The following is a 22,952-nucleotide window of genomic DNA, read 5'->3' as shown; positions in this document are numbered from 1 at the left end:
AATTATTTGAACATTTATTGATTTAAAACAAAATTTAGGAAATTATAATAACACAAAATAATACATTAATTATTTTAACATTTATTAAATTAAAATAAAATTTAGGAAATTATAATAACACAAATAAAATATTAATTATTTGAACATTTATTGAATGAAAATAAAATTAAGAAAATTCTAATAACACACACACACACACACACACACACACAAAACATTAATTCGTATTATCTAGAACCATCGGACTACTTTTCTCATCTAGAGTGTGATTTTCACTTTTCTGTCAATGTAACCTCCAACCTTCTTCATGTTTTTCTTGTTGAACGGGGAAATTTGGATGGAATTTTTAAGGGAACTCTTTTATTTACTTCACGGGGGTAGCATGCTCTCGTCCCGTCTGCTATGACTGAATAGAGGTCCTATGCGGCGCATGACTCATGCGCTAGCAGTGTCAGAAATTTCGTGAAAATAGTGAATAATTCCACCCCATCTTTCCAAAGCTTATAACTCCTCGAAAAATGTAATTCAAGCCCTAATTTTTTTTTTCAATTAAAGGAGTTTTATTTTAAAAAAAAAACAAAACAAAACAATGTGTTTTTTTTTTTTTAAAAAGGTTTTAAACTTCGGACTTTACAGGTAAATTTCTAAAAAACTGATTTTTTTTTTTGTTTTAAATTTGAATATATTATTTATTGACCTTTTCTCTTCAATTTGTGATATATAAACCTATTAAACATAAATTAATTATTTACTTTTTAATAGACATTTCAAAATGAGAGGCGTAAATTATTCGACCCCCTATCTTTCTAAGCTTATAACTCCTCGAAAAATGTAATTCAAGCCCTAATTTTTTTTTCAATTAAAGGAGCAAGGACCAAGGTTTCATTAAAAAAAAAAAAAAAAAGACAAAAAGAAAAAATGTGTTCTTATAAAATAAGGTTTTAAACTTCGGACTTTACAGATAAATTTCTAAAAAACTGATTTTTTTTTTTTGTTTTAAATTTGAATATATTATTTATTGACCTTTTCTCTTCAATTTGTGATATATAAACCTATTAAACATAAATTAATTATTTACTTTTTAATAGACATTTCAAAATGGGGGGGGGCGTGAAAATGGGGGGGCGTGAAAATGGGGGGGCGTGAATTTAAAAAAAACGTTTGTCTAAAATATTATATTCGGTTTATTGGAAAGAACATAAAATTTCACATTGACCCTGAAAATATCGTAAAAATAGAATCAATAGAAAAATTTTGATAGATTTTTAAAATTTAAAAATTTAAAAATATTGAGTTTAAAAATTGAAAAATATTGAGTTCGGAAAATTCATTACTGTTTTAAAAAAAAAATAAAAATATTTTTATTACTTTTAAAACAACTGTAATAGTTTATTTTGGAAGTATAATCCATAAAGAAAATAAATAACCCACTTTTAACAGAGAAATTACGAGATTTTTATATTGTATTCGCAGTTTCGTGTTAGGGGTGTCAAAAATTCCTACAAAAATTCTGATACTGCTACTCATGCGCAATTATATTTTTTGGTCGCCTACACTAAGAATTGAATTTTCAGGCACTTATACAATTGATTTTTCCAAGTCCTCTAACCAATGTGCTACGGATCCGCAAGATGAAAAAATAAATAAATAATGACAGAAAAAATGGGGGATGGGGGTATTTTCAAAAATTTTATTGAGAGGAAGAGGGCGAGTGCTGAAAGTCCGCACGGATAAAAATAGGGGAGGCTTATTTGCTGTGACACCGTCGACTGAGTATCACATAACCTATCTTTTTCAAAACTGAAAACGAGCTCGAATTTCAGACCTCTGTGCGCAATTTGGTGGGGGGAAGTGTCCAAAATAGCAGAAATGCAAAAGTGTACATTTCTTTTTTTTTTTTCAAATAATCTTTTTTAATTATTCCTGTTTACGTGCCTCCCTACGAGGGCAGAGTTAGACACTAAGGTTGGTTTTTAATGTGGGGGAACAAGAAAAAAAAATTGTCTTAGTCGTGAAGGATTTCTCCTCCACTAACCGAGAACAAAAAATTGAAGTGTAGCAATGTAGCATGAGAACAGATACTAAACTTGGATCTTCTTCTTGGCCCAAAAAGGCCAATAAATCTCTTTGGGATTAATTATCTTCATCCAATCAAAAACTAGTAAACACTGACGTCATTTCCGGTGGCGTAATCCTAAAGTACACGTGTGTTTTAAAGGAAGCCGCTTTTATTTATTGTTATAGTTTAAAAAGATGAAGCGCTCTCAGAGTTTTCGAGTTCCGTTACCGATTCTGCTCGTCGTCATGATCATAATACCCGAAACATTTACCGATCCGTCCGTTTTGAATTCTAATTCTAAGGAAACAGAAGAGGAGTCGATTTCAAATTCTTCGGAAATGAAAAACGAGGCGAACACAAACAACAACAATGTTTTGATTTGTATCCTTTTTTTTTTTTTTTTTTTTTTTTTAGCTACTTACGAAGACCGCATTATTGTCGGCATATTACGTAAACCGCCGAAGTTGCCGAACGATTTTTTTTCGTGAAAATGCTAATTAATTTTTACTGTGCATGTTTTTTTTTGTTTTTTTTCAAATTGTATTTTCTTAAAATAAACAAACGAACCACAAGAAATTGGGTTATCAATTTTGTGTTGCTCGTTTATTTTAAAAACGGATACAATTTGAAAAAAACAAAAAAAAAAAAAACTCGTTCATTTTGTAGCCGGCTGGTTTACGGATTGTCGGTGTCAATCCAAAATTTGCCCTCTCTAAAAAGTGTCCGTGGTTGATTATATTTGCTCGAGACAGTTTTCTTTTTCTAGTTATGAGTTTGATGGTCGAGTACAGTGTCTCTGTCTCCCAACCCCATTAAAAAAAAAAAAAATTATTTATATATTATATTTAATTATATATATATATATATATATATATATATATATATATATATATATATATATATATATTATTTAGGGATCTTTTCTTTTTCTTTTTTTTTTTTCCATTATCTGCACCCGCACCCCTTAATGGTGAAAAAGGAAAATAAAAATATGACACACTAACAATTTAACAGGCTCAAAATAAACAAAACTACATTAACGGAAATAATTCTGTTAAATTTAATGGTAAATTTAATGGAATAGTTTGGCGCGCGGCAAAAATATGCGCACGCTTGCGCGTACAACAATGGCCATTACTGATAACATAAGGAAAATTGGGTTTGTATTCGAAAAAGTTGTCAAAAAAACAAATATATAACAAATAGATGTTATCAAAGGCAAGATAAGTTACTTTTCTACCTAACTGGATATAGTTTTCGTGTTTTTATTCAATGTAACATGTTTATTCAGCTCGAAAACCATACAGTGTTTACCGATGTATTGGAAAATACAAAATGGCGTCTGACTCTCTTTAACAGGGTAAGTTTGGGAAAAGGTGTTATAAATAATAAACTAGACAAAATACTGTTAGAAATTCGCTCAATATATGTTACCGTGACATAAGTTGACATATATTCGGTGGGTTTCTAACAGTATTTTGTCTAGTTTATTATTTATAACACCTTTTCCCAAACTTACCGTGTTAAAGAGAGAGTCAGACGCCATCTTGAATTTTCCAATACATCGGTAAACACTGTATGTTTTTCGAGCTGAATAAACATGTTACATTGAATAAAAACACAAAAAATGTATCCAGTTTGGTAGAAAAGTAACTTATCTTGCCTTTGATAACATTTATTTGTTATATATTTGTTTTTTGACAACTTTTTCGAATCTATGCGTACAGTAATACAAACCCGGAAAATTATTTGTTTACCGAAAGTTGAATGCGATTTTCGTTTTCAGCATACCTGAAAACCATTAAAAGTCGTAATTTAATTATATAGGTGATTATTAAGGTGGAAACCAATTAAAAATTTACAAATTAAGTAAGAACTAAATAAAATTAATATTTTTGGAAGTGATAAACATTGAAATTTATTTCAATTTTTACCACATTAAAACCCTGTTTATTATTAACCTTTAACGCAAAAAAAAAAAAAAAGATGCAATTCATACTAACTTCTCTCAACTTAAACCATAATTCATAACATCAACTCTCAACATTTGTACTCTCTCTCTCTCTCTTTCTCGTCAAAAACTCTACTTGCTGTCATCCTCAATTTGTCCTTCTTATAGCCGCTATTCCCTTCATATGCAAATGAATGCTACATACATAAAGAAACCATCTACAAACTCATGTTTTTCTTCTTTTTTTTCCTTCCCCGATCCTTTCACCTGACAGGCCAAGCAGACGTGCTGTTACTTGTGTAAGTAGTTTCTTCAACTACAACACTTAATTTGCCTTTATATTTTAGACCACATAACCCACCCCTACTAACTTTTGGCATAGTTTGTCTCCCACAGTCTTACTGTGAAAATCAGGCACTATTCTTACCATGTCGATGGTCTGTTCTTGACAATCAGTCTGACAGAAAATAGAATATTATGACAAATGATGGCTTTTCGTTAGCCTGTCGGGCTGAGGTATGTCCTGGGTAGCCCTAGAAAGTTCACCCTCCCAGGCTTTGCCTGCACCCTTTGGGGTGGAGTAAGTTTATTGCTTGCTACTTGAGGCACACTAATCAGGGAATATCGTTTATGCTGTTCAGGCATTTTTCAGGGTCAGAGTGGTTTTTTTTTTTATGGGCACTGGCTTAACTTATTCCCACCTTCCAACCTTGTGTCACATCTTCCTGTGAAAGGAAGGAAATAACTGTTTCGTGAGTATTTGCTGAGGGATCTGAAGATTATAATCCAATCTTCAAAGACTTAAAAAAAATGGTATTTGATGCCATTTGGCAAGGGACACTGTTGTCCACATAGCACATCCTTATTTCTTCCAATTGCTGATGGACTCAAAGGCACAATAAGGCTGTTATAGTTTGGCACCAGGGTTGCTACAGGAGCTAATAGAATGCAGTTGTAGGTAACGTTAATCTGCCGTAAGGGCTCCACTTCAGATTTTTCCTTGAGACTTACTCCTGAAGTCTTTTTCATGGGTGGGTATTGCGCAAGACGGGAGGTTTCTCCATGTTAAGAATGGCTTCTGGTTCGATTGACCATATCTAATTATGCAGCCAAGTGAATAGCAGAAACTGGAAGTTACAAAAACGTTTTAGCGAGAATGGATGTCTGATCAGAGAAGGATCAGGTTTAGTAGTAAAATCGTGATAACCGTTTTGTTCTTTCTTTTCTTCTTAAATAGTTCTTTTTTTTTTTTTTTTTTTACACAGTGGTCACCACTTACCAAGGCCCGGAAGCCACTCAGGGATAAGGGTTATTGCAAGTACATTACGTTAGTGTGGAGATTTGATGAAGTGTTTACTTAAGGGGGCGGTTCATTAGGAATTTATTAACGTTGGACTTGAAGACATCCAAGTTGTAGTCAAGTGGGAAGCAGGCAGACGGAACAGAGTTCCACAGGCGTGCAGTTCTAAGAAAGAAGCTTTGTTCATGGAATCCACGTTTTGATTTAGGCACAGATAAAGAGTGGGGGAAATTTTTCACAGTGGATTCAGCTAGATGGGTGTTTTTCGTGAAAGATTGGCGAGGGGGGACCAGAGATTGGAGTTCAGACGAGCACCTGCCATGGAAATAACGATAATCAAGGATAGGCTCTTCTGTGGGAGAGAGGTTGCAGGGTAGAGAAAAGGGCATCCCCCACTAAGCCACGAAGTCTATTTTGTACTCTGTCAAGGCAGGATAGGCTGTTTTTAGCAGCTCCTGCCCAGACATGGCAGCAGTATTCCATCCTTGGACATACTTGGCTTTTATATAGATAGAGAATTGCATCAGTAGTGAGATATCTTCTGGAGCGGTAGAAGGATCCTACCATCTTTCCAGCGACCTTGGCAACAGACTTGATGTACGTGTTCCATTTCAGATCAGGAGTAAAGGTCAAACCCAGTTTATCTATATATATATAAAAGCGAAAATGTACGTATGTATGTATGTATGTATGTATGTATGTATGTACGCTTTTCCTCGATGTCCACAAAAGACTTCTTTCAGAGAAGCGCTTGCTCGGTTCACAACTTCTTAAAACTTTTTATCTCATCTATAAATTGTAATATCTCAGAGTTACCCACGGAGCTCGCCTGTCTATTTAATTTTATTGACTTTCAAACGTTAATTATTCGACATTTCCCGCATCAGCACGCGTTACGTTCGGTTTTTGGTATAAATAAAAAGCGAAACTCGACTCTAATCACAGGCCGAAAGCCAGTTGTCTCAAGAGAGCTAAGTAACGTTTTTTCAATGTCGACTTCGTCATATCAGACTGTAGCTTTCATTTCGCTCCTCCTAATAAACAGGGAGCAGGTTTTTAAAAACAAACAAACCGATTTATTCACCTCATTCAAAACTGTCCCGCACAAAATGCTTACTGCTGAATACCTATCGCCATCACGTCAATCAAAAACGCGCACCTTTTTTTTTAAACACTTTACTATTTTTCAACTGTGCGTCGTGAAGGCTTCGTTTTTTTTTCACATTTTCGGGTTTTTTTCACATACCCCGAAAAACACCCGGGCAACGCCGGGTACCCCTCGCTAGTCTAATTTATAAAAGTCTGTCTATCTGTCTCCATATTTTCAAACTCTATCTCTTCCAAAACTAAAAGTCGGCGAGCAACGTTAGCGTCCTCAAATGATTAAATTTTAATGGCCCATTCTTTTAATGGGTCTTTAGCTGATTAAAATAGTTTTTAAGGGGGTCAAAATTGAAAAAAAAAAAATCATTATACATTCTGTACATTCATTTTAGTTCATTTTTAATCAGCTCATATGTATGTTCCCCAGCCCAAATATGACAAGGGCACTCCATACAAGATCTAATTGTAGATTTGTAGAGATAGAGAATAGCTACAGATGTGAGGAAAACAGCCAGCAAAAAGTGAAATCCACAAGCCTGCAGTTCTTAGAAAGAAGTGACTGGAACAGGAAGTTGTATTATATGACTAGCGAGGGTACCCAGCATTGCCCGGGTGTGGAGAGATGGTGTAGTAAAAGGAGACAATACAACCAAAAAAAAAAAAAAATAGATGCTGCCTGAGTGGAGAGAGGTGTGAAAAAAAAAAAATCATTATACATTCTGTACATTCATTTTAGTTTATTTTTAATCAGCTCATTTGTATGTCACGTTGATATAGTGGTAACATCACCAGCTTTGAATGCTAGTTTTTCTTTCGGTTTCGATTCTAGCTGATGGCACCCAAATACTGTTTTTTTTTTTTTTTTTACTTTTGAAATCACGACTCTATAATAATATATACGAAGTCTGGACAAATGAAAATATCATGTTTAAGTGTATTTTACGACCGGTCAAGCCGAGCGCCCTACCCGCTAGTTTTTTAAAATATTTTTCTGTCTTGTTCCTTAATGGTCATCAGATCAAAAACTGTTTCTTCATCAACGTGGATTTCAAAAAGAGGCGATTACGTCACTTCTGCAGATGACGCCTGTTAACCAATACAAGTTTGTCAAAAGTATGATGGATGAAATTTTCAAAGTGAGTCCGTTTGCTCTTTTTGTGTTGTCTTCTATTTTATATAAAAAAAGAAGGTAATCTTTTCTGCCCTCCCCTCTCTTTCTTTCTTTTTTTTTTACATGGGAGCCACCACTTATCAAGGCCCGAAGGTCACTCGAGGATAAGAGTTAATGAGTGTATGGCGGTGACTGGTATAACAGTGTAGGTGGAAATTTGGTATAATTTGATTATTTAAGTGGGAGGGGGTGGCACAACAAGAACTTGTTTACATTAGACTTGAAGACAAATATATTGTAGTCAGCTGGAAAACAGAAAAGTAGAACAGCGTTCCACAGGCGGGCAGCTCTCGGAAAGAAGCTTTGTTTGTGGAATTTGTGTTTTAAAGTAAAAAGCAGTTTTCGTCATCAAACGAAACATGTCCATATTTAAAAATAATATCCAGGACCATACTATTATGATGGGAGAACATTATACATTCAGGAAATGACAATAAGACATTTTATATCAAGTTACAATGCATGTGTGTGTCTTTTTTCATATCTCTGACATGACAGTTGCTACACAGTGGGCTTAATTGGGAAGTCAAGTGGACATTTACCTACGTATACCTATAATGTAAGTGGTTATGCTTTTTTTTTTAGCTCTTTGAGTTCATCTTTGACATCAAATAGGGTGGTATACCATGGTAGAATGTTAGAATCGTTCTTTTTAAAGAGTCCAAGAACCAAAACATCATAAATTTGCTGACAGACAAAATTTAGGCATTTACGGACAAACTTTAAATGCCTGTATCTTTAAAACTATTCAAGCTAAGAAGACAAATGAGACGTCTATTTGATACTGCATGAAACAAGCTTTTCAAATATTCAGTCAGAATGAGAGAATACACTACTAAAAAGGTAACACAATGAAAAAACTAGTTTATTAATTCAATGTATCAGATAACTGATCATGTATCATCAGTCAAAAAGTACAACAAACGCTCATATTCACTGTTGCAACCATGAATTGCAATTTTAAGTTGCTCACAACTTCTAATGCTGTAACAGACGAAGAGAGACAGAATTCTCCCTCTCTTCCTTTTTATTCCTTCTTTCTATCTCTGGATACTGTTATACAATTATACAAATATATATACATATAAATATTTGTTGTCATCGACATACAGTACTGTTTTGTTGTATCACAACTCATCAGTGCCGCTAGACTAGCACCTCTCCCAAGCCGAAGATTGAACCATCGCGTTGACAGTCAGCAGTTCTACCAATCGACCCATGGGAGCGGCGCTCGGAAATAATCTCACCAAATGTCTATTTAAACAAACATCTGTCCACCATTTGTACAGTGCTCTAACCGCTTTGTTTATAAACAAAGAGCGAACGTCGCATTTTTCAGCCAATTAAGTAGCGGGTGAGATTACTTACGACAGTGTTCCAAAGAGGGAGCCTTAAAATATTTGTAGTCATCGACATACAGTCCTGTTTCGTTATATATATATATATATATATATATATATATATATATATATATATATATATATATATATATATATATACGTTTTATTTTTTATTACCGTATCTTTCTGTTAAGTTACATTATTGTTTCAGCTACCCGGCCATTTTTTTTGGCCGTCCGTAGCTTCCTCAGACTTATACAGAACCAGGTTCTGTCCCTGAACCAGGTTATGTCCCTGAACCAGGTTCTGTATAAGTCTGAGGAAGCTACGGACGGCCAAAAAAAACGACCGGGTTGTTGAAACAATAATGTACCTTAACAGAAAGATACGGTAATAAAAAATAAAACGTATATTTGCTCTACAACAGTATTGAGCACTTTCTTCAATTTTTATTAATTACCATTCCTACTATATATATATATATATATATATATATATATATATATATATATATATATATATATATATATATATCACAGGCTTTTTGTTGCTATTATTTTTTTGTTAGCCTTGAACTTGGTTGGTTCGTTGGTTTACGGCATATCAACCTTTTTCGCCACTGGATATAGTTTAAGGTCATATCCAGGGCCCCCTTGAACTTGGACGACATATAAAGTAGTTTTAATTTTTTTTCTGTTTACAGGTATTAGAAAAGGCTCGGAATAACCTCACAAAATGGGGTCATCTCCCTGATGACCCATTCCCACAGAATGAAATGATACGTAATTGTAAGTTTTCTTTTTATCCAATCAAATAGTGTGTATTCATGTATGATAATTAAAAAAAAATTTAGTGAGGGGCTTACTTTTATTTAATTCTGAAATTCTTAATTATTTTAAGCACTCCAATATTTAGCTAATATATTTTTTAAACTTTTGCAATCATTACTATAAATTGGGTACAATATAATAATCAAAAGAGAATTTGCTTTTTAATAATAAATATGAAATCTGCATAAATTAAAATATCATGTTTAAGCATATTTTATAACCATTCCGCACTGGACAGGTGGGGGGGGGGAGAGGGGTTGCTAGTCCATGGTAAAATTCAAGAAATAGGCTGGTTTTATTTATTATTTTTGATGGAGAGTGCATCTCTGTCCTATCTGTTTTGCTAAATCTTTTAGGTCATCAGAAATGACAACCATAGTTTATGAATGGAAAATTAAATTACTGATGTAATACTATGGTTTTTAAAAAGAAATTTATGGAAATCACTCCAGACATGGCATGAAGCCACTTTATAATAAGGAGCTAGCAAGAATGAAAGATAAATAACAGAAAGACAGGAGATGCTTATTGACCTTATAGTGGGAAAGATTGCTGAAACAATCTTTTGCTTGGTGATACAAGCATCAAAATTGAAATTTGTCAGGTTTGCTTCTGCAGCCATCATGAAAACTGGCAGCCATCTTGAATTTTCTGATGGCTAACATTCGTTTCTTAAAACGTATGTTCTGGACGTCATTTGTGCCAATTTTGATGCTTGTATCACTAAGTGAAAGATTCTTATGGAATATTGAGATAATCTGCTCCACTATTAGTCTTGAAAAAAAGCAAAGCTGCAGGTATGAGGAAAACGGTCAACAGAAAGTGAGGTCCACAAGCCTGCAGTTCTTGGAAAGAAGCAACTGAAACAGGAAGGTGTATTATATAACGAGTGAATTGGTGAAGACCACAAGGTAATTGACTCAAACGAACTGGAACAAAGGAAGCTAGGAATAGATGTGACAATTCTGAAGAACAGCTTATCAAGAACTCCCAAATAGAGTAGAGATTCACCAGCCCAAATATGACAAGGGGAATTCATACAAGATCTAATCGTAGATTTGTAGAGATAGAGAATAGCCTCAGGTATGAGAAAGTGCTTGAAATGCTAGAGAGGACTGACTTTACAAGATGCAAAAAGAGCAATGGATCGAACGCATGAACTTCAAGAAAGATTTAATGAGAAATAAAAGCTAAGAAGTTTTAGAATCTATTTATTTCTCAAAAACAGAACTATCCATGAAAATCTCGGGGGGAGGAAAAAAGGACACACCAATGATTGAAATTTTTGTATGAATATTAGTGCAAACACTGGCAGAGCATATTTTTTAGGTGTCATTTTTAATGGCGAGTGTATACTTGCAAGTCGTAACAAATATTATGAGACCCTTTGTGGATGGGTATTGCCGTTAGTGTATATGTGTATTTAAATATTATTTTTCTTTGCAATTTCAGCCGTGTCCAAAATTCTTGAAAATACAGCTCTTTTTGGTGATCTTATGTTAAAACTGCCGGAGATCAGCCATGAATTGTACGACAGACAGAATGTGTGGAATATTATGATGGAATGGTGCATTCATTTTTGCCAAGACAGTGGAATGTTTGACAAACTCCATCTAAAACTCTTGGACACAGTAAGATCTTTGCATTTGACAGTAGAACAAAAAAAAAACAAACAAAACAAAGCTAACAAAATGCTGACGTAAAAATTGCTTAATACAGGATGGAATGATAAAATTGTTTCCATAGAAAAGAAGACATGATTCCATTTCCGTTTGATGAAAACCGGTTTTCTTTCGTTATTGCAGACCATCCACTCGTTGGGCAGTTATTTATAAATCTGAAGAGCGATAGAAGTCTTCTATCATGTCTGAAAGTGACACAATGTTCAACGAGCGAGATCGGAGATGTGCTGCTGTACAACTCATGCTCTCTGCTGATCCAAGTTATAACAACAGGACCATTGCCAGCACCCTCAAAATGCATCGCTGGATTGCTATGAATAACAGGGACATGCCCAGGGAGATGAAAATAAAGTTTCTGGCCATGGTTACGGTGTTTGGATGTTGTTTCAAGTTAAGGCCACATCATACCACCTCATATCTTTGAAGTCGACTTGAAAGTCAACATCAAAATGTACCTGGATGTGCTGAAAAGTGTGGTGATCCCTTGGTGCATTTAGGTAGCCGCTGACATACCCTGGTTGTGGCAGCAGGACTTGGTGCCGGCCCACAAGTCCAAAACGACCCAGGATTAGCTTTAGAAAGAATACTTTATACTAATATGACTTTATACCCTTCTCTCACTAGCCCCCTTTCCTCCTCCGACCTGAATCCACTGGACTACTTTGCTTGGTCATATGTTTAGAACATCACCAACATGACCTCCCACAATACCAAAGCCAGCCTAATTGCCATTATCCGCCGAATATTTGCTAAGCTCTCTCCTTGTGGAAACGGTATGTTCCCAGTGCAGGATCTGTATTGAGGCGGTGATTGAGGCTGAAGGCGGCTACATTGGATAGATATCAACTCTACTACATAATCAAGTAACCTGAATTGATTTTTTTTTTCAATAAAAGTTTTACAATAAAGGTGTAGTGTTGTTTTCTTTAGGGCGACAATTTTATCGTTCCACCCTGAAGAGCAAAACTTAGAATGTTTGAAAATGTCTCTGCAGTTAAAGTTAAGATTGTCTACTCTTTTTGATTTCCAGTTTCTTGTCCGCAGACAAGACGATATTGACAAGCCAGGCATGGTCCCTTCTGATGAATGATTATCTTCCTTTCAGTATATATAGAAAGCCTACCACTCTCTTTCCCCATATTAAGAATGGCTTTCTTATTTGCTTAACCATGTCTAATTATCTAGCCAAATAGACAGCAGAGACCGGAAGTCAAAAGGAGTCGACAATCTTGACTATAACCGTCCATTCCATAATTTACACTCTCTTTTTCTTACTTTCTTTTTTCTCTCTTTCTCTCTCTATTGTTTCCCTTTTCTCTCTCGCATTCTCTCTCTTCTCCATTTCTCCCTGCCCCTGTAACGTGCATCCAGGAGATAAGCGCCCGCGTGTTTGCGTGTTGTGTGGGTACGTGGGAGAGACGGATGAGGGGAAAAAGACTTACCTCGAGACCAGCTCAGCGTTACCGACCAAAAATAGAAAAGAAAGACCAAGATGGCGACCGCCGTCTTTTGTAAAGTATGATGTCTCGCAAAGTCACACGAATTCTCGGAATATGCAAATTTAGCCGGCCTAGAACGACGATAAAAGCGGGTGAGGGGAAAGACGTGGGGAGTGACGATTGAGTTGGCTGGGGAATCGTGTGGCTGTTGCTTCTTGTGTCGTGTTGAGGATATCTTACCGTGTTAAAGAGAGAGTCGGGCGCCATCTTGAATTTTTCCTTACCGTGTGGCTGTTGCTTCTTGTGTCGTGTTGAGGATATCTTACCGTGTTAAAGAGAGAGTCGGGCGCCATCTTGAATTTTTTCCTTACACTTTTTCTTTACTCCTCTCTGTTTTGCATCTTTTTCTTTCTTGTTCTCTTTTTCTCAATCCCTTTTCCTTTGTCTTTCTTTTTACTCTCTCATTCTCTTTTTTCTCTCTTTCCATTTTTATTTCTTTATCATTCTCTTCCTCTTTTCCTTTCTTCTTTCCCTTTCATAAAAAAAAATCACCCTTAGTAACTCTAAAACAAATGTATCAGAAATAAAGTTAAATATTTCTGTTAAATATTGCATCCGATAATTTCCAAAAATATTTTTTTTTGCCTTTTTAAAACCATTATTTCTGAATTCATCTAAACGCATCTTAATGTTTTCTGCTATTTCTTTTCTTGATCTGATCCTGCAACTTATTCAAAAAATATATTCCTCTATTAACAATAAGAAGACGGTAACGATTATCTCCCTTACTCGATAAACGAGTTATTTCCCTTTAATTGGGCTTTTAAGATTTATTTCCCTTTTTAATTGACATTTACACACATTTTTTTCAATAACTGATTTAATTTTTTTTTTAATTTTGTAATAAATATTTATTCTTTAATGATTTTTTTATTTTTTGGACTTTTGAAAATTATCAATAAGTTTTTATATTTATTTTATTTTTATATTAGCGATATTAAAATGTTTGTTTAAATAAAATAAAAAGTATATCTTTCTCTATTTATTAATAAACACTCTTATATAAGCCAAGTCTAATTTATTCGAATTTATTCTTGAATTTTAAAAAAAAAGTGAAGATGTCGTCATGCACATTGTATGAGCCCTTTCTAGTCTCGCACACATCTCAAGCCATTTTTCTTGTCATACACATACGCGCACACAAACATATGCGTGCACATACACACACATGCATATACTCACATTCACGTGCATACAAACACACGCTAACGTACACACATGTACGCATACGTATGCACACATGGGCAACGTCACTTCCCCTTTGAAGGAAATCCACACATGCGCAAAAAACCACCGGAAACAACTATAAAAGCAAGAGACCTGAGCTGTAGCCTTCTTTTCGATTCAGCTCCCGACCTAAGCGGTCAACGGACCAACCGCTCCCTTTCGGGGCGCGCGCGCCCGCGCACGACACGTCCCCTGCTACTATGTGTGGGGCAAGAGCCAACAGACAGTACGTACACCTTACACACTTTCTATCTCCATGGCCAGGATTGACTTTCTCTCTCTCTCTCCTGCTCTACAACAATAGACTTTCCCTCTCATCAGCTAACAGCGAGAGACGCACGCCAAACTAAACACGTGCTGTACCCTTTTCTTTCATTTGTTTCTTCATGAAATAAATTCTAAATTTATTTCAATGAATGCGTTGTTAGTTTCTTTTTCAATTCAATTAATTTTTCCTATTTTGTACGACAGGAGGATATATAATATCTCCTTCAGTCCTGCTACAATTTAGTGACACTCGAACATGAGATGAACACGCATTTCCTTATATATCCACCAGTCCACTACAAACTGGTGACACTCGAACGTGAGATGAACACGCGTTTCCTTATATATCCACCAGTCCACTACAAACTGGTGACACTCGAACGTGAGATGAACACGCGTTTCCTTATATATCCACCAGTCCACTACAAAGTGGTGACACTCGAACGTGAGATGAACACGCGTTTCCTTATATATCCACCAGTCCACTACAAACTGGTGACACTCGAACGTGAGATGAACACGCGTTTCCTTATATATCCACCAGTCCACTACAAACTGGTGACACTCGAACGTGAGATGAACACGCATTTCCTTATATATCCACCAGTCCACTACAAACTGGTGACACTCGAACGTGAGATGAACACGCGTTTCCTTATATATCCACCAGTCCACTACAAAGTGGTGACACTCGAACGTGAGATGAACACGCGTTTCCTTATATATCCACCAGTCCACTACAAACTGGTGACACTCGAACGTGAGATGAACACGCATTTCCTTATATATCCACCAGTCCACTACAAACTGGTGACACTCGAACGTGAGATGAACACGCGTTTCCTTATATATCCACCAGTCCACTACAAAGTGGTGACACTCGAACGTGAGATGAACACGCGTTTCCTTATATATCCACCAGTCCACTACAAACTGGTGACACTCGAACGTGAGATGAACACGCATTTCCTTATATATCCACCAGTCCACTACAAACTGGTGACACTCGAACGTGAGATGAACACGCGTTTCCTTATATATCCACCAGTCCACTACAAAGTGGTGACACTCGAACGTGAGATGAACACGCGTTTCCTTATATATCCACCAGTCCACTACAAACTGGTGACACTCGAACGTGAGATGAACACGCATTTCCTTATATATCCACCAGTCCACTACAAACTGGTGACACTCGAACGTGAGATGAACACGCATTTCCTTATATATCCACCAGTCCACTACAAACTGGTGACACTCGAACGTGAGATGAACACGCATTTCCTTATATATCCACCAGTCCACTACAAGATGGATAGACTACCAAAACTAACTATATTCCTTGTATATATTTTAGGAATTTTTATCCTAGGCCCCCAAACCAACAGAGATTAGACCGTTCCTCTAATGATCTGGTACCTATTGATTTTGCAGTGCAATTCTCGTTCTTTGCAGTTTGAAGAGGTCAACCCTCTCAGGCTTTGCCTTCTCTCTTTGAGAAGGGGTTAGTTTATTGTTAATTGTCTGAGAATCCCTTACCGAGAAATGCAGGTCAAAGTGCCTCCCTTCAGTCTCACTTTCTGACCATGGTGTCACAGATCTTGTTTAGTCACGGTGCTTTAATTCAACCAATATTTCTTATTTTTGTGACTGTTATACAATTTTAAAAAAAAAACAATTTTTTTTTTTTTTCCAGTTAAATCAAGAACTCGAATTAGTTCCACAAGATCCAAAATATTTAAATCCGTACCGTAAGATAAACAAGGTAAGCAACAGTAGATCTTTTTATATTTTACAAATGGCCTTGTGCCAGACTAGGCTGATCTGAATATCTGATGTTTTAAGTCAAAAATCGATCTCTGTAGCCTGAGGATCAAACAGTTGATTCTGGATGAGCAAATGAGGACAGAGAGTGCATTATTAATCCCTATCGGGTTTTGACCGGGTCTTTTTATAGTGCCCAATTTTTTTTTTTTTTTACATGGGTACACCAGTATACCTCTCTAAATTTTTTTTAGATAAGGATCGATAATTTTGTTTATTTAGATTATTTAGACTATTATTCTCATCTTGAGTGTTATTTTCATAACGTTTTAGCCGATGTAATTTCCGATCTTCCTCAGATGTATCTTGTTGAATTCTAACATCTCTAGAGAATTCTGAACGGAGTCCTTTATTTTAATCCACGGGAGATAAGATGCTTTTTATTTTTGTCAACCGTGACACATGTTAACATACTTCTTTTTCTTGACGTTTGCTCTTGTCATTCCCATGCATGCCAAATTTTATCCATGAATCCCTTTGACAGCCAGTTTCCTCTGGTTATGTCATTGAATGGATTGAAGGACACCCAACAAAAATTCATATCTTGGTCAATAATTGATGTTAACTGTCTGTATTTTTGAGATGAGGTGTTTTCATTGATTGAGATTGTCGGACTGACTTCCTCATCTTGGTTGTTATTGTCACAACGTTTCGGCCGTTTTTCCCTCCGGCCTTCGTCAGATGTTTTGTATTGAACTGGGGAATCGTTTGTTAGGAGTCTCAAACTCAACCCTTTATTATTATTACGGGGGTACCGTGTTCAGACTCCAGCTAGGTTTGGGACATAGTTGCTTATTCTCTGTTTTGAATGTTACTTTTTCACTGCCTTCATTCAGGATTGAACTCAGCACCTTTGGGTAACTGTAAACTTTGATACAACGTCTAGGAACACTCGGCCATATGTCACTAGGACAATTCTTAGTTGGTTTTTGTTAATGTTAAACCTATGTTGTTATTCAAGGTTTTCTCTCTCTATCAGAGGTGTCCAAATTGCATTCAGCTCTATGCTTGGTTTGCTCAGTAGGTTGTTATGTCCGAGCATGTGAGCTGTTTCTTTAAGTTTTCTCACTTTCAAGTGGGTCTCTCTGTTTATTATTTTTACTTCATCCCATAGGGGGCGATGTTCCCCCCTCTCCATCCAGACATGGTTGGCTATACCCGATTTTTCCGTCTCCCCTTTAGTTACCGCTTTTCGGTGTTCTTCCACCCTTACTTTAAGGGGGTGGCATATTTCACCCTTGTAAACCTTTCTGCAACTGCATGGGATGGAGTATATGCAGTTTTTGGTCATGTTCTCCTCCATGCGGGGCTTCACTCGTACCAGGTGTCGTCTGAGTGTTGACTCGCTCTTGAATACCGTCCTGATGTTGTAGGGGGCACATATTCTCTGAATCTTTTCAGAGATGCCTCGTATGTATGGTAGGCAGACCGTTGGAGGTTTTTGGGTTTCATTCTCTTCTCTTATACTATTAACACGTCTGGTGGATAGTATGCTATCGGGGTAGTTATTACGATGGAGGGTATTCTTCAACCTGACCATTTCTTGGTGGTATGTAATGGTGTCGCTACTTATTGTCTCTGCTCGATGTTGTAAGCAGCATGCGATTCCATGTTTGATACTGTATGGGTGATGGGAGTTGAAGTTTAGGTATTGTCCGGTGAAGGTAGGCTTGCGATATACGGATGTCTTAAACCCATGCTCTGTGCGTGATATGAGTATATCAAGGAAGGCCAGTTGGTTATCTTTTTCTTTCTCCATTGTGAACTGTATCGATGGTCTTATTGAGTTCACATGGTCTAGGAGACCCTGGATGTGTTCCTGATGAGGCCAGAGTATGAAGGTGTCATCAACGTATCTTAGCCACATGGTGGGCTTTAAGGGAGCTGAACCTAAGGCCATGTCTTTGACGTATTCCATGTATATGTTCGCCATCACTGGTGATAATGGCGAGCCCATAGCTAGTCCCTCCTCTTGTCGATATAGGTCAGTACCCATTCTGAAGTAGGTTGTTTCTATGCAGAATGTCAGCATTTCCATTAAGTTTGGCAATGGTACAAATGTGCGCTCTTCTATGGAGAGGTCTGCAGCTAGTTTGTCTTGAATTACTGCTAGTTGCCTCACTAGTTGGGACTTTAGTGAACAGGCTAACCACATCTAGGCTTACCATTTGGTTTGTACTGATGGGTGCTCCCTTGATCAGTTCCGTGAAGTGGGCAGAATTCTTTACATGTGTTGCTGACTTGCTTGCTAATGGGTTTATTATATCCACAAGGTACCTGCTCAGTGGGTGGCATGCTGAGCCTCGGCAGCTCACTATGGGTCTGAGTGGAATACTGTCTTTCTGTATCATTGTGTAGCATTACAGTAAGCTACCATATATGTACGGTCTCCCCAAGATACAAGGAAATTTCCTTGGATTTTACTTGTACAAATAGAAATTCTTTTAACTTTCTTGAAGTTTTACATTTGGATTTTACCGTCACTGGATTTTTTATCTTCTACCAGACTATCCATTCATGCGTAATCACCTTTTTCTTTACCATATTCCCTCTGCTTCACTTATTTTGTTTTCAAGTAAGATCTTTGACTTACTTGTTGTTTCATCAAATACTTCTGCATGCAAAATCCGATCTCGCATTTTGCTAATTCCTACCCTCTGATGAGAAGGAGAGTATTTCTTTGAAACTCTGTGGATTAAGGACTATCCATTCATCTAGTGTTTCCTTTTCAGATTAAATATGTTTTTAACTCATTTCAAAGTGTTTTTTAACATATTTTATTAACTGTTTGCTCATATTATAAGCTCTATTTCCTATTTGGTTTTATCGAGCTTTTATATCTGGCTGAGATAAGTTTATAAATATTAATTCTTTAATATTTATAATTTACTTTAATTTTACCATCTTGGATCATTTTTGTAGATTCAATTGTAATTTTCATTTTATATATATATATATATATATATATATATATATATATATATATATGTATGTATAAATATATATATATATATCATTTACTTTAAATGTAAATCAGTTTGTACATGCTAATCGTAATATATTAAACAATTTTTTTATGTATATAAATAAATTTCCATTAAGAAAATTTTTTTCAATTAGAAAACTTGCCGCCTATATATAAAGCTCAATGTGTATCATTTATCTGAACCATGTAAGTTGTTCAAAATAATGTTTTCGTTCCTATGTTTTTTTTTTTAGGAATTTATCTGATGAGTAAACCACTAAAATTGCAGCAAAGACATAATTTTGTTGACTAATTAGTTGCAAATGAAACAATATTGTAATAATTTTCCTTTTGAAATGTAATAACTAACAAAATTTAGAATTTTTGCAAATGTATTATTGTAGAAAAAAGCAATAAAAAGTTAATACACAAAATATTATTCGATATGTCTACCATCTGGGTCAATAACTAGTTGAAGATTTTAGGAAAAGCTTTACATGTGTCGTGAATTAACTTTCTGGGGGTTTGGCCCACTTCTTCTGCAGTGTGACCTTCAGAGCTTCCAAATTTTGATAGTGAGTGACCGAGACCTTGTTCTCAAGGTATGATCAGATCCCAAAATCAAGGGGATTCAGATCGGGGGAAGATGGGGGCCATTCCTCTTTGAGAATGAAGTGCGGGACATTCTTGGAAAGCCACTCCTGAGTCTTTTTGGCCCCATGTGATGGTGCGGAGTCGTGCTGAAAAGACCAGGGACGTTTTTTTAAGTGCTTCTGTGCCCAGGCCAACAATGTGCCAACGAGGATGTCAGCTTGATAGTTTTACTGGTCAACAAAAAAGAGGGGACTTTTACTGGACTCTGTCACGGCTCCCCAGACCATCACTGAGACGGCACATTGTTTCCTTGTTTCCACTTGGAATCCTTCGTCCCCATCCCTCAACCAAACCCAATTGTTTTGGGTTTTAAAGTGGTGTTCAAAATGAAATTTCTTCTCATCACTGAAAACGAGATTTGACAGCGTGCCATCCTGAATGCGGGAAAGAAGAATCTGAGATCTTTGGAGTTGTTTATCAACAACTTGAGCAAAAAGGTGTTGTTTCTTGACATGCTTGAATGGAGACATCTTCAGGTCCTTTCGGAGTACAGTTGACATGGTCCCATACAACACTCTCGACTCTTTAGCCAGATTCTGGATGGATCTCTTAGGATTCCTCCTGATCTTTTCTCTGATGGATTTAACAAGTTCAGGGGTTCTAGCTGTTCGAGGGCGACCTTGGCCTGGCCTATTCTGAATGTCTCCAGTCTCCTCAAAACGTTTTAAAGTCCTCCACACCAGCATTCTCTTCACTTTCAGGATCTTACAGATATCCTTCCTGGAGTTTCCTGCTTTAAACAGCTGAACAATTGCAGTCCGCTTGTCTAAAATGCTATTCATGGTTATAATCTGGTATCTGAAAGTATAAAGATTCATGAATAAGTGTCAAAAATAGAGGAATACCAAGAAAAATGATTAAAATTATACTTTGAAATAGACTGTAACGCTAAATATTGATGACCCTGTATATATATATATATATATATACTAGCATGGGTGCCCGGCGTTGCCCTGGTGTTTGGAGGTGTATGCTGAGTGAAAAACAAACAAAAAACGGTCAATTTTTTTAACTTTGACCCCTATTATGACCCCTTAACATTTATTGTTTGGGGCTCAAAACAAGTTATTAAGTTAGATCCATGTTCAAGGAACCTATATCTAAAATTTCAAGTGTTTAGACCGAAAATTGTCGGAGGAGTTTGGTAGAGTTATCAAAGGTCAAATCGTTGAACTTTGACCCCTTAACAGCCAAATTTCTGGGTGAAAACCGATCACATCGATTTTCCCAAATCTCAGTACCCTTTATATCAAATTTCGAGTCTGTAGACTAAAAATTGACAGAGTTATTGCGTAGGGAAATGTACACACACAGACACGTTCACTTTTATATATATATATATAGAGAGAGAGAGAAATAAATAAAAAGGAACAAACCGAGTTATATGCTCATCAACGTTTTGTTTTTATTTCAAGACTTCCTCTGAATGAAATAAAGACGAAACGTTGATGAACACATAACTCGGTTTGTTCCTATTTTATTTATATATTTTGTTGGAATACTATTTCCATTATTCTCATCATATATATATATATATAGAGAGAGAGAATACTGATACTTCAGTTACTGCTTTTGTGGTGAAAAGTTTGCCCATGAAAATTATCTGATCTGCATAGATGAACTGAGGAATTAAAATTTTTTTTTTTTTTTGCAGGAATCTTCGAAGGAAGAAAAACCGAAGCCAAAAGCAAAGCAGAAACGAAAAGGACCCAAACTTTCTCAATGAATTTTACAACCATTTTATTTTTCATCTGTTTTTTATATTAAAAAATATATTTTTCCTATTTTGCTGTTTGTTTTCTTTTAAGAAATCCCCTTCTTATCTCCCTTTACTAGCTCACCATCTATCCATATATCTCTATATATAAAGTAATAGTGTTTGCGTGTGTGCGTACAACTCTCTTACAACCCACACCACTAAACCGATCATAACCAAACCTGGCGTGATGATGGTCTCCCACCTGGGAATGGTGCACACCATTTTCCAAGGAAAAGTTCAAAGGTCAAGGTCAGAGCCTATGTATATGTACTCTGCTACAGCCCACACCACTGGACCGATCATGACCAAACTTGACATAATGATGGGCTCCAACCTAGAAATGGTGTTCACCGGTTTTCAAGGTCAAGGTAAAACAGTTAAGGTCATATTTGCCGAGGCTCTTCATAAAATCCCTTGCCTGGGGATGGTGCATACCAAGTTGGGGTTCGCAACCATCCTGGGGACTGCCACTATGGCACCAGCCAACTTCTGTGTGAATTTGAATCAGATCAGGTATCCGAGCGTACAGCAAAGTCCTACGTGAAGCACAAATATCTCTGCTTCATCTTTGATAAAAATATGTTTTTGATGCTAAACAAATGTTAGCCATTGTTATTCTTTGTAATTGTTTCAATTTTTATGCGTAACAATATCAGTGTCAACTTTGATATAACCTATTTGCTTTAAAGTTCATAGTTGGATTTCACTCACTTGAAGAGGTAGTTGAAGAATTTTAAACACCTTAGACAGTAGTTTCTCTTACAACATCCACTTACTGCAAACTTGTCCACAAAGCATGTACCAGAGCGGACAAAAATGTCCTGTGCAAAGTGCAGATATGTTTGCTAGTATATATATATTAGGTTCTTGCAAAAATTTCATTTTTTTTTTTGATGTTCAACTATATATATAAAAACGATATTATTTTTGCACCAACCTAATATATATATAAGTTTAGTGGTTAAAGTTAAATTCTGAAAATCAAAATATAAACACATATATTCGAATTAAGAATTTATTGTTTGACACAAGGAATATATAGAGGGGAATTTCCTTAATCCATGGATTTTCAATACTGGCTCATCAGTGCAGGATGTCACGATTAACACCAGTTGAGAGATTCGAACCCAGCAACAGAAGCCATGCCTGGCTTCATTAGCAAGGACCTAATCTATTTGGCTACCATCAACCGCGAGAAATACAGTTGAGATTTAAACATTTATTCTTTTAAATACTTTTAACGTCAGTATATATATATATATATATATATATATATAAAATAAAAATTTTAACATGTTTTATTAACTATCTGCTCATATA

At 36.1% G+C, this 22,952-nt stretch overlaps 1 protein-coding gene across 1 annotated transcript; it reads left to right on the top strand.

Moving 5' to 3' along the window:
• Nucleotides 1-1,773: 1,773 nt before the first annotated feature.
• On the top strand, nt 1,774-21,657 carry LOC145256461 (coiled-coil domain-containing protein 134-like). Its single transcript, XM_080115392.1, has 6 exons — nt 1,774-2,440; nt 7,432-7,550; nt 9,629-9,713; nt 11,208-11,386; nt 16,127-16,195; nt 21,528-21,657. Exons 1-6 carry the CDS (start codon nt 2,254-2,256, stop codon nt 21,597-21,599), a joined length of 711 nt encoding a protein of 236 aa, XP_079971518.1. The 5' UTR covers nt 1,774-2,253; the 3' UTR covers nt 21,600-21,657.
• The last annotated feature ends 1,295 nt before the right edge of the window (nt 21,658-22,952 follow it).

Source organism: Euprymna scolopes, chromosome 32 (assembly GCF_053919585.1).
Source record: "Euprymna scolopes isolate OS-2025 chromosome 32, ASM5391958v1, whole genome shotgun sequence".
Lineage (NCBI taxonomy): Eukaryota > Metazoa > Mollusca > Cephalopoda > Sepiida > Sepiolidae > Euprymna > Euprymna scolopes.
This window is presented reverse-complemented; position numbering and strand designations above follow the sequence as displayed.

Excerpts from the sequence above, each read along its gene's own strand:
- LOC145256461 (XM_080115392.1), top strand. The coding sequence starts at position 2,254 with ATGAAGCGCTCTCAGAGTTTTCGAGTTCCGTTACCGATTCTGCTCGTC. Across the intron at positions 9,714-11,207 it reads GAATGAAATGATACGTAATT|CCGTGTCCAAAATTCTTGAA; the intron begins GTAAGTTTTCTT and ends TTGCAATTTCAG. Across the intron at positions 11,387-16,126 it reads ATCTAAAACTCTTGGACACA|TTAAATCAAGAACTCGAATT; the intron begins GTAAGATCTTTG and ends TTTTTTTTCCAG.